Raw genomic sequence first — 14,286 nt, 5'->3', positions numbered from 1 at the left:
ACGACTACCGTTTATCTACACCGTTTATATGCTTTCAGCATCTCCTCTTGGTACATCAAGTGTATGACTGTAAATTTTATATTTACATCACCCAGATTTTGTTTATCAACCTTTGTTTTACGGCTACGTTCGTTGTCTCTCTAGATACACCGACTATTTATCTACTGTTTTAAACGGGTACGTTCGTAGGCTCTCTAGATACACCGACTATTTATCTACTGTTTTATACGGGTACGTTCGTTCGCTCTCTAGGTACACCGAATATTTATCTACTGTTTTAGATACACCGACTATTTATCTACTGTTTTATACGGGTACGTTCGTTCGCTCTCTAGATACACCGATTATTTATCTACTGTTTTATACGGGTACGTTCGTTGGCTCTACAGATACACCGATTATTTTTCTACTGTTCAGTATTTATCGACTGTTTTATACAGATGTTTTCGGTGTCTCTCTTGATACATCTACAATTCATCTACGGTTGTTTTACATATACTTTCGTTGTCTCTCTTGATACACCGACTATTGATAAAGTGTAGCTGTTACACTCGCAACGTCTTTCTTTATACCCCTGTCGCTCATCTACAGCTATGTATTACCTTACTATGTTTCTGTATAGAATACCAATCATGAAGAAGCAATTACAAACAATTTATTCCGACATCCGGGCTCCTAAACGCGTTTTACCTAACATACGGTATACGATTCCTGCAGTCACGGGGCCTAAAGCTATGCACATTGGCCCGGTGCATGCATTGAAAACTTGAATAGTTTTTGACTTTTATGAAGCATATCACTTCAAAGACAAAGTTGTTCGTCCAAGTTGTGATATGAATCTTATTGCTAGCTTATGTGACATTTCAGTTATTGCTAACTTCTATGGAAATTATTGATTAGTGTAGCCGACGAATTAATACGTCGACGCTCAAGTATTCAAAACGATCCTCATCAAACAAGTCACATACACGCATTAATTTTATTTTAATCACAATTAGTAAATTTACACTTGGAAAACAAATCTTTAATCAAGAATCCTTTTGATATTGGCTCGTAGTCTGTAGAGACTCAGCATTGATTAGCAGACTTGATTTCAAAGTACCGATTTCCAGGCCGCGGTTACTTAGTGCGTAAGGCGTCTGCATGACCGTCTATGGTCATAAGCTCTCCACCACTGGGTCGTGCATGCGGCAGCAGCAATGTACTGCCCGCATGTTAAGTAATTTCGAGACTATAACTTTATCTTATATACAGCTTGGTCCAACAAGATAGTTCAAAACGTCACGGCATCAAGTCGTATACTCGTTACCAAGCAAGTACATTAAAAAAAAAATCGACGCTTCCTTCGATACGACAGCCGGAAGAGATTATCACTGGGGAAGATCTCAAAACCAGAAAGAAAACCCTTTTTTATAATCTTAAGTTATTTTTTTTAAACTTGCATTGTTAGCTTTAAGTAAAAATACATAAAAGAGTAAAATCAAAATTTACTTAGCGTCTTCATCCTTATTAAAGCGTTTCTAGGTCTCTCTCAGTGATTATTGGGGTGGTGGATAGCGCACTCGCATTTCACTAAGTCGGCCAGGATTTGATTTCCTGGTCGGTCTCAGAACGTTAATGGGTCACCTGCCCGACAGCATGGGGCTTTCTCCGGGAAGGTCTAATTCATAATTCGTAATTCTTGATCATGACCAGTTCATAGATGCAACATGTACTTCAAACTTACCTACAACTGTTATTTCCATTAATACAATCATTGATTATCTGCTAAATAATTTGCTCGTACTTTGTGTTATGGCGTTCCTCTATTGCACAATCCCTTCGAATTTTCCGATGATAACATTTGTATTAATTTAATAATTAAATTAATATACTCCAGCTTCCTCCCACGTTAGCACTCTCTGGGTATTTCCGTCTGGGCCGAAAGAAGTGATTAACATAATTTGGAAAACATTAATTAGAAATTATTGCAAAATAAATAAACTTACTTTTACTCTTATAACTTAACCTTTGTCTGTTTAAGGAAGCTTAATGCTGTCCAGGGCCTTGATTTCGGTCAGTTATTTTCGTACACACGAAGAAAACAATTAATGTTTCCAGTGGTGTTGAATTAAACAGAAAAATACCCAGCATTCAAGACTTCCCTGGGCACAGTTTTATTGTGATATTGACTGTTTGTACGATGTCTTGTCAATTGACCTGTTCCCGACCCTATCTGATTTTGTGACACCTTGGTTTCATTTAGTGCAAAGGTCTTAATTTTATTTCACATGAAACGGATGTCGTCAAAACAAGTGTCGAATTATTTCACAAACATGTGTGGCCAATTATCTTTCTCCATGTGATTCCATCATACCAAAGAAAATCATAGCATATTATTCTATATCACTTTTGTAGTCAAAATATTTCTATTCATTATACATTGATACAAGAACGAAGATAATCAATAAAATCTTTTCATATTTCATCAGTATAAAAACAACGAAACTGAATCGTTAGTTTTAATCAATGAATCACTCAGGATCCTTTTAGCGCTTGATTCAGTCCAGGTCTTCTAAATGAGTTATTAGCTCTGATAATGGACTCGTCAGACGACACAGACTTCGATTGTCCGCATCGTTTAACTACCCTGTAGCCATTGCTGCTACCCATACAACTCTTGGCGAGTGTTGATGTGAGCAGGTTTACACTGATTACTTCTACATTGTCATGTGTAATCAGAAGCAATAATTCAATACGAACCGGACAATAACTTACCGGGGTGTATTAATTGGTGTTAGGTTTCAACAGCGAAGAAGGTTTAATTGACAAGGCCAGAAATGTGCGTTTCCAGTTAGAAAGCTTCGATCAATTATAAGTTGGGTATTTAAGATTTAAACAAAAAGTTTAAACAACTCCTTACTTAATCAAAATAATTGACTCTAAACACGTATGGATAGCTAGAAGGTTACCAGATTTATTGTGTCAATCTTTTCCAATTGAACAGTCACGTGCGCAATTTTCAAGTATACAGATATGAATGCAAATTGGATGGTGATTTTTTGAGAAACGATGGGAAATGCCCGCCTCGAGAGATTTAATTTTCTTCTCATTGGTAAGTATTTCTGGTAGTACATGTACATGTTATTGTTGTACAGTTTGTTAACGGGTGTTTGGTTTTGCTAAAACTTTTTATTTGCTTTGTTTCTATTACTTATTAATTAGATTTTCATTTCTTTCTATTTCGTATCCAATAACCCTCATTTATCAAGTATAAAATAACAATAAAGAAATAAAGGGTGTAAATTGTAAAGAAAACAATAAATCCATATAAAATGTTTATCTATATCATCTTTTTTTATTTCAATTATTTATTTTTCTTTCTGTAAATGAAAGACACTAAATGATTGAACAATAACACAGCCGAGCGATCATAGTAATCACTGACTTTGCCATGTCCGCTCCACTTCATTCATTCATTTACAATTTTTTTCTATTAGGTAGGGAAAAACGTCTTTTGAAAATGTCACTTATGAATTTATATCTATTGAACCAAAAAGTGCATTATTTAAGGAAGAACATTAATATTTCAAAACTACGTTTTGTATTAATTTGTCAATAAAAAAGTTTAAAGCTTTTATCTTAATTTGCCGCTAAAATTTTCGGGAGAAGTAGACTGCAACCAAATACTTTACAACGAATATGTTAGCGAACTGTAATGTAACAGCGGAAAAACAATATCGCAAAGGGTGCTGAAGTCCGTACACATCGAACTGTTCCAGCCCTACAATATCCTATAGTTACGTTACTTAGCAACGTCATGTACAGCGTAATCTATAGGTTTTCGACGCAATATACGTAACTGCCCATACTCTCAGGGAAATACGTACCACATGATACGTCGACATATGTATCTTACATACAATTCACCTTCCTTATAAAAACATTGTTTCCCTCATCAAAATACTGATTATATAAGGAGTTGGGTTATATATAGATAAAAACGTTAACAAGACCCGAAAAGTAACAAAAGATCAAAAGGGAATATGGAAATAGGTTGGTAAGGTGGCAAATGATTGGAAGGACACGAGGCTTTACATGTGCAGACACAACCAAACATTACTCAACGCAACTCTGTCGTTTGCTTCTATTATCTGGAACGATTTCCAAACAAGAATTATATCAATTCTGCAGTTATGTAAATACCATAAAGTATGTTGTAAAACCACTTATTCCGCCGTCTCTTCATCTGGCTCCGGGATCATGAAGCAGCCTTTGACTTAGATTTTTGGCTAGCCAATCACATATGACGTCAATTTTCACGATGTCATTTGTTAAGTCAAAACTTAAGACCTTTTGAGACAGAAAATCGTCCCGATCAGACTACGCTAAAGGTGATAACTTCACATGTGAAGAAATTACATTTTATATCTTTATTGCAGTGAAGATAAAAAAAATGACCATAATGAATGTTATTACATGTACTAATATACCTTTATTCTCTCCAAATGAAGATAACAATGCATTTCATATCTATAACGACAAAACAATATAATAATGAAATCATAACACGTCATAAATCTTGCATTCATACAACACAAAGTATTATTTATTAGCTGTATTAGCACGTGTGTAAACAAAATAAGACATTGACCTGTTATTACTTGTTGTAACGACATGAATACAAATGTGGTTACTTTCTAATCAGCTGCTGTAAATTATTATCATTTTGTAGACATTTATCGCAGAAGTACTGTAATATCACCAGAAGCACAGCGAGTACACGATCTATTCTGTCGAACAACACTGTTCCGTCTACCCACTTCAATATTTAAATTATGAGACGACAATCTTAAACATGTAATAAGACGTTTGTACTTTGTTTCTATTGATTTACATAAGTAAAATTGAAGACAAACACTTTTAATAAGGTGCTGGTATATAGATAACCTTTAGATGACCTTGATACATTTGCTAACATATTCTGTCTACAATTATCTAAAATTCTTTGTTCTATAATCTTAATAGCAACGTAAACAGGTAAATTATTTTTCGAACATATATTCCAAACCAAGAATAGACAACTCATGCTTAATATTAACTATCCAGCCATCATTAATATCGAATGCTAATTTAGGTCTAAAAAGTTTTCGCCAAAGCTTGCCAGAAAGCAACATCGAATCACTGAGATCTGTCATTCTACCGGTCAAACCGCTTGGACGCGATAGACGAAGGCGGCCTTCATGTTGAACAGGGCATCTCAATTATGTTAGAAATTGCTTCAAGTGAAAAAGTCGGCTCATACATTTCACAATAAATACTTTCAGACGTAGGACATTTATGTCTGGACCAGGACAGGTAAAATCTTGATAGTTACAATTTGGATTTCAGCGATTCTCAAACAAGCAGGTATCAGGAGGCTTGTGGTGAACATCAACTCATCTTAAATGTTTGCATAAACAGTAACATTAATCTAAGGCCAAACATCAAATTGTCAACTGAGACAAAGGCGATCGTGTTCATTGAATTAACAGTTAAACAGCATAAATCACAAAATTAAAAAGCAGCATGTGTTTTACAGGTTTTAGATATTTATCAATTATGGGCTTTGTCGAGGTCGATACGTTATTATATGAACCTGTTAAAGGGTTATCGATCGACCGAGGACGCGTTCTGACCGAGACAAATGCCCGTATTTATTTTATTACATATCATATCTCCAATCATGAGAATCAGGGGGTGGATTTTGGAATGAAATTCCGGTTCTAGTGCATTAGGTCGATATGACAAAAATAGAAACATGTGGTCGATATGCTATATATTGGCGAATCTGAGACCAGGAATTAGCCAATTGGAATCAAGGAAAACCAAACCATATGTAATACATATATAAATTATTATATAAATAAATCACAAGCTTTTCAATTATTTCTGATATCATTGTTCCATGCTAAATGTTTTTCCAATTGTGCATGACTGTATCTTGGTAAATGGGCAGATTGACTCGAAACATTTGACATTGTTTTGTCCATGTGCTCGCTAAATTTTGTAAATTACTTCGTTGCTTACATATACATATATAACACCTTTAATATTGAGTCAATTGTAAATACCTATACTTTTCCACCACTTCATATTGTTGTAGCCCTTGTAGTGTATCTACTACCACAGTCGACTGACGGCTCCACGTGTACCACTCCCGCCATTGAGACTTATAGCGACCAGGGTATGCTGTGTTACTGGTTACACGACAACCTTCAGACAGCATTGGACGCTAAAACGTCGTGTGAATCAACACATGGCTACCTGGCCGATATTCCAGACAGCACAGTTCTCAACACACTGGCATCCAACCTACAAGTGAACTACCCAGGGTACAGTATAATACTCTCTCGTGTCTGTTCTGCCATAACATACGTAATTATATCCCAAGTATGAAACAGAGACGGGTTTTATCTTTACTTCTCGTCCGTCAATTGTGTTCATCACTCTAGAAGGCTCACTTCCACACCTGTTGAAAGTTTTAGATACTTTGATATCGCTAACGAGAATTCGTGTTAAGTAATGTTAGACCAAAAGAAAAAGTCACCGTTCCTATTTAAAAATTTAATTGCTCTTTAGAAAGGGTCATTTTTAGTAACATTATTGATTTTGATTTCGGAACGCTAACCATAAGGTTAAGGACATCGCTAGAATATAGTTGTATTCTTTCATTATTGTTCTAAATGGTTAAGTATCAAACTTGATTCAAGTGTCAAGTAATTGGAAATCTTAATGTCGTGATGATATTTCAGGCTTGCTGTTGATGAAAAACTTCACTTGGGTTACATACTGAAGTCCGTCAATGCTACGGAAGCCAGAAGGCCTCCCTATGATGAACCGACCTTCACACGGTGGGCTGCAAATGAACCTTCTTACAATTCGACGTTTGATAACTGTGTCGCTATGAACAACAGAAATGGTGAATGGTTCGCCGTCTCGTGCTCTGACTTATTGCGATCCTTATGTTTTAACATCACAGGTAAATATATAGATATATAAATTAATGAAAACTTGAGTATATAAACATATACAAATTACTTTAATATTTTTTTGTAACTACCTTTATGACTATTATCAGAGAGATTTTTAATCATCTAGGTGAGTTCCGCGTATACTATTTTCATGAAACACGAAATAATTATGACAGCACTACCATTTTATTTTGCTTCTACTTTGTAAGCAGTTAATTGTTACTGAGGATGTTACCCATTCTGTTCAACATAGAAGCTTCGCAACACATAATCTCTGCTATTTGTTTGAAATAATTTTAAAACGATTCTGATTAGTTCTAATGCTATTGATTAGAAATTGTTTTAAATAAAATAACATGATTTTTAACGATTTTGTTCTTTTGGTAAATTGTAATCCTGTAAAAACAGTAAGAACAGAAATTAAAAAAAACCAACAAATAATCCAGAAAATAACCCTAATATATTTAAATTAAACTGCAATTACTTGAATGAAATAAACCTACCATGCCACAAAGCACCACTGTCGTTCTTTTTTGTGAAAGAGTTCAAATATTTAGATGTTTCTGAAGAAATATGCATTATTCGCAGAAGTTATTCGCTAAAAAACAATATTAGAATTAATCCGCATGTGATTCTATCTGATAAATAACTATGATAATAATATTTTCGATATATCATTAAGTTATTTTCATTTCAATATTTTTTGTTTATATCCAATGCTTTTCCTTTTGTTTTGGGGTGTTTTTATATGTTGACGCTGATGTATGTACCTTCAAAAGTACGGAGTTTGATTTTGGGGTGTTTTTATATGTTGACGCTGATGTATATTTCCTATTTTACAGTTCCGCAGTGTACCTTCAATACTACGGAGCTTGCCAAATCGCATATGTCCGTTGACTCGGATGCCGTTGAAGTTCTAACAAATGTGACGATCAAATGTGACGAGGGCCACGCCCTGTTTGTCAATCACACTTCCCAGGAACTGGTTACCAACGCCACATGTCAGTGTGTGTTTGTTAGTCAGGAAAATAAATCCCAATGTCAGCCCTACGCCAGCTATCATAACAAGCGATGCGATGGTGAGTATTTCAGATCCTTATTCGTTGATGGGTTTATTTCCGCATTTGAAAATATTTGATAAATATATTAGGGTCCATGTATTATCTTTGTCATTTAATCTCATATTAATGATATAACTCCAGTGTATTACACTCACAGCATTTCCACCAATTCTTACATCTCACATACAAACAACAACATATATACCACAGTATAATTTCACACAAAACACCAGAAGAAGAGAGGACAAAAATCAAACACAAACCATCATGGATTCCCACAGGACAAACTGAGAGCGAAACTAGGAATCATTGATGAACGAACGTGTGCTGCAGGAAATATGGCGCCATCATAAGATCTCCCGCCAAATCTTGGAAAATAATTAAGTCATCAACGATGTATAGTTGTTTTACTGTATGACACATACACGTATTCAACAAACAGAAACGAAGTCGCGAAGATTCATGAAATAGAATCACATGCCATTTTTAATCAATGTCATACATGTATGTACTTCCAATTCGATTCAATTGGATATTTATTTGTATGGGTATTGTTGAAAATTATTTATTTATATTGAAATCATACATTGTACTCGTTCTGTAAACACCTTATCTGATTGATATACAGTTGTGACGTGCCCGTTACTGACACCAGTTGAAAGCTCGTTTAGCAACCTGGTGGTAGATCGGACCTACACATACGGGGAAAACGTTACATTCAACTGTACGGCCGGGTACAACCTCATAATAGAGAGTCTAGTATGGCCACCTCAATTGACTACTACCTGTACTGAGACGGGTCAGTGGAGTGTGACTCCACCGGAAAGATGTAGAAGTACGTATCAATATCATAAGCTGATTTCAAAACTGAAATGCAAATTAGTTGTTTTATTATTTCATATTTTTTCAGCTACATAAATTTGTCTATATTTTGTAACATGTTTATTTAAGGACTCGACTAGATCAGAAATCGGTCTATTGATGTAGAGACCGACAAACGATGTTCACTCTGCATACTTCATTTTTTGTCTTGTCCATTCTATATAATTCAATTTTAAAATTAGAAATGAAAACTCCTATGACACAAAACCTGTTTCATTTTTATTTACAACAACAATAGTTTCCTTTATGAATGACGCAATACTTTTAATATTGATCAATCAAACGTCATGTTTAAAGATTTAGCGCGCGTGTAATGACGTGCAAATGTAGACTAGGCGAACCTTTCTACAGGGCTCATTTATTCTTTCAAATAACGACGCTACTACGACAATGGACGTCGGATATATTTCCATATCAAGTGTTCTAACATCGACTATAGTGCTAGGATTTCTTATACCAAAAGTCTCGGCTGAACACTGCCATTAAGTTTAACAGATGCCCTTTTTGTAAAATAAAAGGGGTACATGTCCTTTGTGCACGACGTCATCAAAAAATGTTCTCATTTTTGTTTTGTTGGTATATCACTTGCTATATTTGTAAACCCAAACCCACAAAAATGTGTGCTACAAAAATATCCAATTATTCTGTTTTGGAACTGTGACTTGATATGTATGTTCTTTTAAATGTAAACACTCAATTTTTCAGAATCAAGATTTTATGCTGGATGTTACACAGCAGGGGCACTGCAGGTTATTACCAATACATCGCTGACTGGTCAGTTATACTGCACCAACTACTGTAAATCACTCGATTTCCGGTTCGCAGCAAGCGCCAATGGCAGCTGTTTTTGTGGGAACTACATCGACCCGACCGTGTCCGCTGTGGATGACATGCGCTGCAACATGACGTGTCCTCTAGTGATTGCGGATACACACTTCGCCTACTGTGGAGGGGAAAGCAACCAGGAATCTATCTATCTAACTATATGTGAGTCAAAGTTTTATTTGGTACGATGCCTGCTTACAACATGTATTATCTAGCCAACTCCGTACCCGGGAAAACATGTAAAAAAATGACGATTTACAGGAGCACGTTTGAATATAGAAATATACATGTACCTATGCCCGAACAGACCGTTTAAATTGTATGATGTACCTGGATTAGTTGTAACTGTCCACAAACGAGGTTCGACTCTTTGGCTTCCTTTGATAAATTCTTATGAGGGCTTATCTACTTTTTGCTTTGCTTGTTTTATATCAAGGATCTGCACAAAACAAAAACCCGGCTGAAGGTGGAGATTTGAAGACAGTTTGCATGTTTTTATCTGAAATGTCATATTCTAGATACATACTATAAAATATAACTCTATCAAATGGCTAAACATCGACGTAGCGCTTAAGATTAAAACAAGATGGATGCGAATAGACGACAAAGAGCAAAACAATGATTGTAGATATCACTTTATAGACAATTAAATAACGACGTGATGGAAAGGAGACAGGTCTGGTTGGTTGTGATGTCCATCTGGGTTGTAGTATCTTGTTGATGCTTTGCTGAATCGAAGTATCGATTCAGATATTTTAAATTTTGAAAAAAATGAAAAGTGATGAGAATTACACTCACCGAGGAAACTTTAAAAAATATGTGTTTTACTCTGTCAAAAGCGAGTCAGGAAATACACGTCAGTTACACTCATGTCAATATTTATCATTACAGCTAGCTACTGCTATACGGACTTCAACGTGACGGGAATCCCGACATTTGCGGTTTCTGGTAACACTGAACTGACCTGCCAACAACGCTGTCTTGCTGAAAACGGTTTTTACTCTATTGTTTGGGACAAAGAGTGTGCATGTACCAATAAATCGAACATACAGGGAACAGCCATCGCGTTTAAATGCGATGATGCGAATCCTTATAATGGCACATTATATGCCCTGAAAACCATGTGTAAGTTCTGACGTCATCAGGCGTACTTTCTCAGAGAAAACAATAAATAAAACGCGGCTAATATTCAGTTGACCTATGTCCAGTCGTAAGAATGTTCGTATGTTGTTTAGAGACATGATGAGTTTCCATCAGTGGCAGGTGATACGACTTATATGAATTCAGCTTTTATTTCTTAATGTCACATTGAAATTTAAATAGTACGTTTCATATTTATTGAATTGAAAATATGACATAAATATGTTGCAATGGAAAATATCATCACCGCACAAGGAGTTCATATCTATCCATCATTTGATTGATATTTTATCAAAATTGCATTGTCCAAAGGCCAGAAATTAATGTCTTTTCCCCCCAAGTGCAATTTCAACTAACGTTGAATACTCAGATTATCGTTTCTGTCTCTTTCAGTTGATATGAATCTGGATTATGAAAGTTGTGAGCAATTGTACGAAGCTGGTGTGAAGGATAACGGGTATTACAGCCTGAAATCGCAAGGAAGAGCGTTCTGTAACTTCAAAGGTACGGTTTATGATTTAAACATATTTTTATTTGCATCTAATATGCAAAAGGATTGAGCACAAGTTGTCCAACTTATGTAAAGCCCTTTCCCAATAACATAATGAAATATATATATACAAGATGGCAATTTTTAAATTAATTAATATTTTCAATTAAGTTTAGTATAACTGAGAGAGTCCATATTTAACCAATGTTTATATCAAAACGACAAATGAATAATGAATATTGTTCTATCTAGAACCTTTTAAATGAATTCCTTCCGTGATAAACGCTTATTACTATAATCTATTACTCGTTGATAATGTTTCAAATAATGCATACAGCAGCGCTTTTTATATTGGCTATTTTGCACTAATGTTTTACCAATATAACATTAGCTGAATGTTTGATAAATATCTGTTAAAGTGCTACATATACGACAAGGGGACTTAGAGCATTGTGATCTCTTCGATTTAGGATATGTGTTTCCGCCTCTTGAGAATTAAAAACTGTTGCCTTACATTCCCGTGTTTGTTTCATTATCGACAAATTGGTTAAGTAAGATGAATGCGTTTTATTGTTCACATATTGTTCATGTCTTGGGTTGATATATTTCAGATGGGACAATCTGTCCCTCGGGGTGGATCGGTTATAACAATGACTGCTACTTGTTCCAAAAGGGCAACTTCACGTTTGTGGACGCAGTTCAATATTGTCAGCAGCTGAATGCAACTGTGGCATCTCTTCTGAATTCTGGTCAAAATTCCTTTGCCGCCTCAACAATAAAAGGTAGGTAAATTCCGATTTATCTAAAGAGAATGCATCTATTAAATGGACCAAACAGGTTGACACAATACAGCTATTAGTACTTTAAGCCACATTCATCATCTTAAGTTTGATTGTTTTTCTATTGTTTATATATAACCTTTATTCAATTTACAACAGTTATGAAACAAGTTAACCATCTTGTATAAAACACTCTTGTTCACCTGGATGGAAGTGTGTATGGAATCTGAATGGGGAAGGAAACCGGAGTACCGGGACAAACCCCCGGGCAGGTGAACCCATACATTATCACGCCCGATTGGGGAGTCGAACCCGGCTGTCTTTAGTGAAAGACGAGTGCGCTATCCACTTCGCCACCCGAAGTAACATTAACTGTTACTTGTATTTTTTTCTTCAACAGTATTCATATCACATCCTCCATGTTTGATAGAAGCCAATAAATTGCAGGGATATTTATCACTGAATAAAGCCGTTGAAAGCATTTGAACCCTCGTATAATGGTAGGCACAGTTTCACCCTCGAAGTCGGGTGTAATGTGTCGGACTGCACACCAACAGTTTATTAAAATAACTTAAAACATTTTATATTCTTGGTTGATCTTTGTGAAAGTCCGTGTAATCCACGTCAAATTGAGTGTTTGTGTTTGAAAGCGAAAATATAAAATAACAAGTGGTTGGAATAATGGCGTGGTGTAGTCTTTACTATTGTGTATAAACGAAAATAAAAACAACAACCAATGTTATTTTAGTATCCTTTCACTGAAATTTCACGTACGAATATATATGTACAAGTACATGTATCATATGTTATGCTAATTAATCCGTTTCCGGGATCTTCGTAATTGACAAGTCAAAGTCGTAAAGGGAAATGTATTGGAATATCGGATAAGAAAGTATGTGTCAAGTAATTCAAGCAGGGGAAACAAAAATCACTCGTCCTCTCTTCAGTGTAACTTAAGTGACAAAACGAGCGTTTTCCGTGGTGAAGCGGATTTATGTATACAATTTATGTTCTTTGATGATACAAGCTAAACTTATAGTATCTACATTTTCCTTGAATATCAATAACAGAGGATATGTTAAAAATATTTAAGATAATTAAATTCCACATTTAAATACTTAATTTATTGATAATTTTGTTATATAAGATGCTCAAGAGAACAAGAGTAAACACACCATGGGTTCATAGGATTCTTGATTGCCATTTACTTGCAGTATGGCAATACAGGGCATATCTCTACCAACTTATAAGACAAAAGATAATACAACTGAGAGATAATTATGTATCTCTTTCCTAAATAAACACCATCCTCTACTGTTTATTATCATGTTGTTCATGTTATTATCATGTCAGTTGAATCTGACACTCGCTTCATGTAATACATTTGTATTTAACAATAATCATGTAAGAGGAAGTAGAAATGAATAACTGAGAAAGTCGATGTAACTGTATCTACTTTCCACAAAAAAATGTTAAGATTATTTTGAATTTTTTATTTTTTTATTTTTCATGGTAAATGTTTCATAAAATTATCATTTTAAATACACCTCTTTTTTATTAAGTACATGTTGTATTGTGCACAAACGTCCCCTTTCATCGATTGGTAAATAATCTAAAAGCATTTACAATCTGCAAACGCACAAACAATTAATTAGATGAAAAACTGCCTTGGTCTCGATTGTGATGTCATTTCAAAATGATATTGAAATTACAAAAAAAAAAAACAATTTTTAAACTTATTTTTTATACGAAAATAATTTTGTGCTGTTATCCAGGAAGTCTAAATGATCAGCACGAAGACGTAAGCCAGCAAAAATATGTTTGGTAGATTCATCTTATATAAACAAGGGAGAAATAGTCCCCCTCCCCCACCCCCACCCCATTACGAAAATAAACTCTGAGCGGAATTCTTCTTGGCAATTATAACTGAGGCAGTGGTACCGTTCAGCGATCCCCTTAATGATTTATGTGTGGTATAGACACATTTAGTAAATATAAATGCCAAACCACGCCGATAGTACTCCAAGTATATAAAGTATCCCTATCACAATTGATTCTTAGCTTTAAATTCTAATATTTTTTTCTTAATAAATAACACACAGAATCTTTGTAAAAAA

At 35.0% G+C, this 14,286-nt stretch overlaps 1 protein-coding gene across 1 annotated transcript in view; it reads left to right on the top strand.

The window, feature by feature from the left end:
* Positions 1–9,810: 9,810 nt before the first annotated feature.
* LOC110443074 overlaps positions 9,811–14,286 on the top strand; it is a 38,089-nt gene continuing 33,613 nt past the window's right edge. The window contains exons 1-4 of the mRNA XM_021487055.1: positions 9,811–9,922; positions 10,652–10,885; positions 11,294–11,404; positions 12,002–12,172. Of these exons, the coding sequence (XP_021342730.1) occupies positions 9,826–9,922; positions 10,652–10,885; positions 11,294–11,404; positions 12,002–12,172 (613 nt within the window). The 5' untranslated portion in view covers positions 9,811–9,825. The remainder of the gene's footprint in view (positions 9,923–10,651; positions 10,886–11,293; positions 11,405–12,001; positions 12,173–14,286) is intronic.

This window comes from Mizuhopecten yessoensis, unplaced genomic scaffold (assembly GCF_002113885.1).
Source record: "Mizuhopecten yessoensis strain PY_sf001 unplaced genomic scaffold, ASM211388v2 scaffold716323, whole genome shotgun sequence".
Lineage (NCBI taxonomy): Eukaryota > Metazoa > Mollusca > Bivalvia > Pectinida > Pectinidae > Mizuhopecten > Mizuhopecten yessoensis.
Note: the sequence above shows the minus strand (reverse complement) of the source record. Positions and strands in the feature narration are given on the sequence as shown.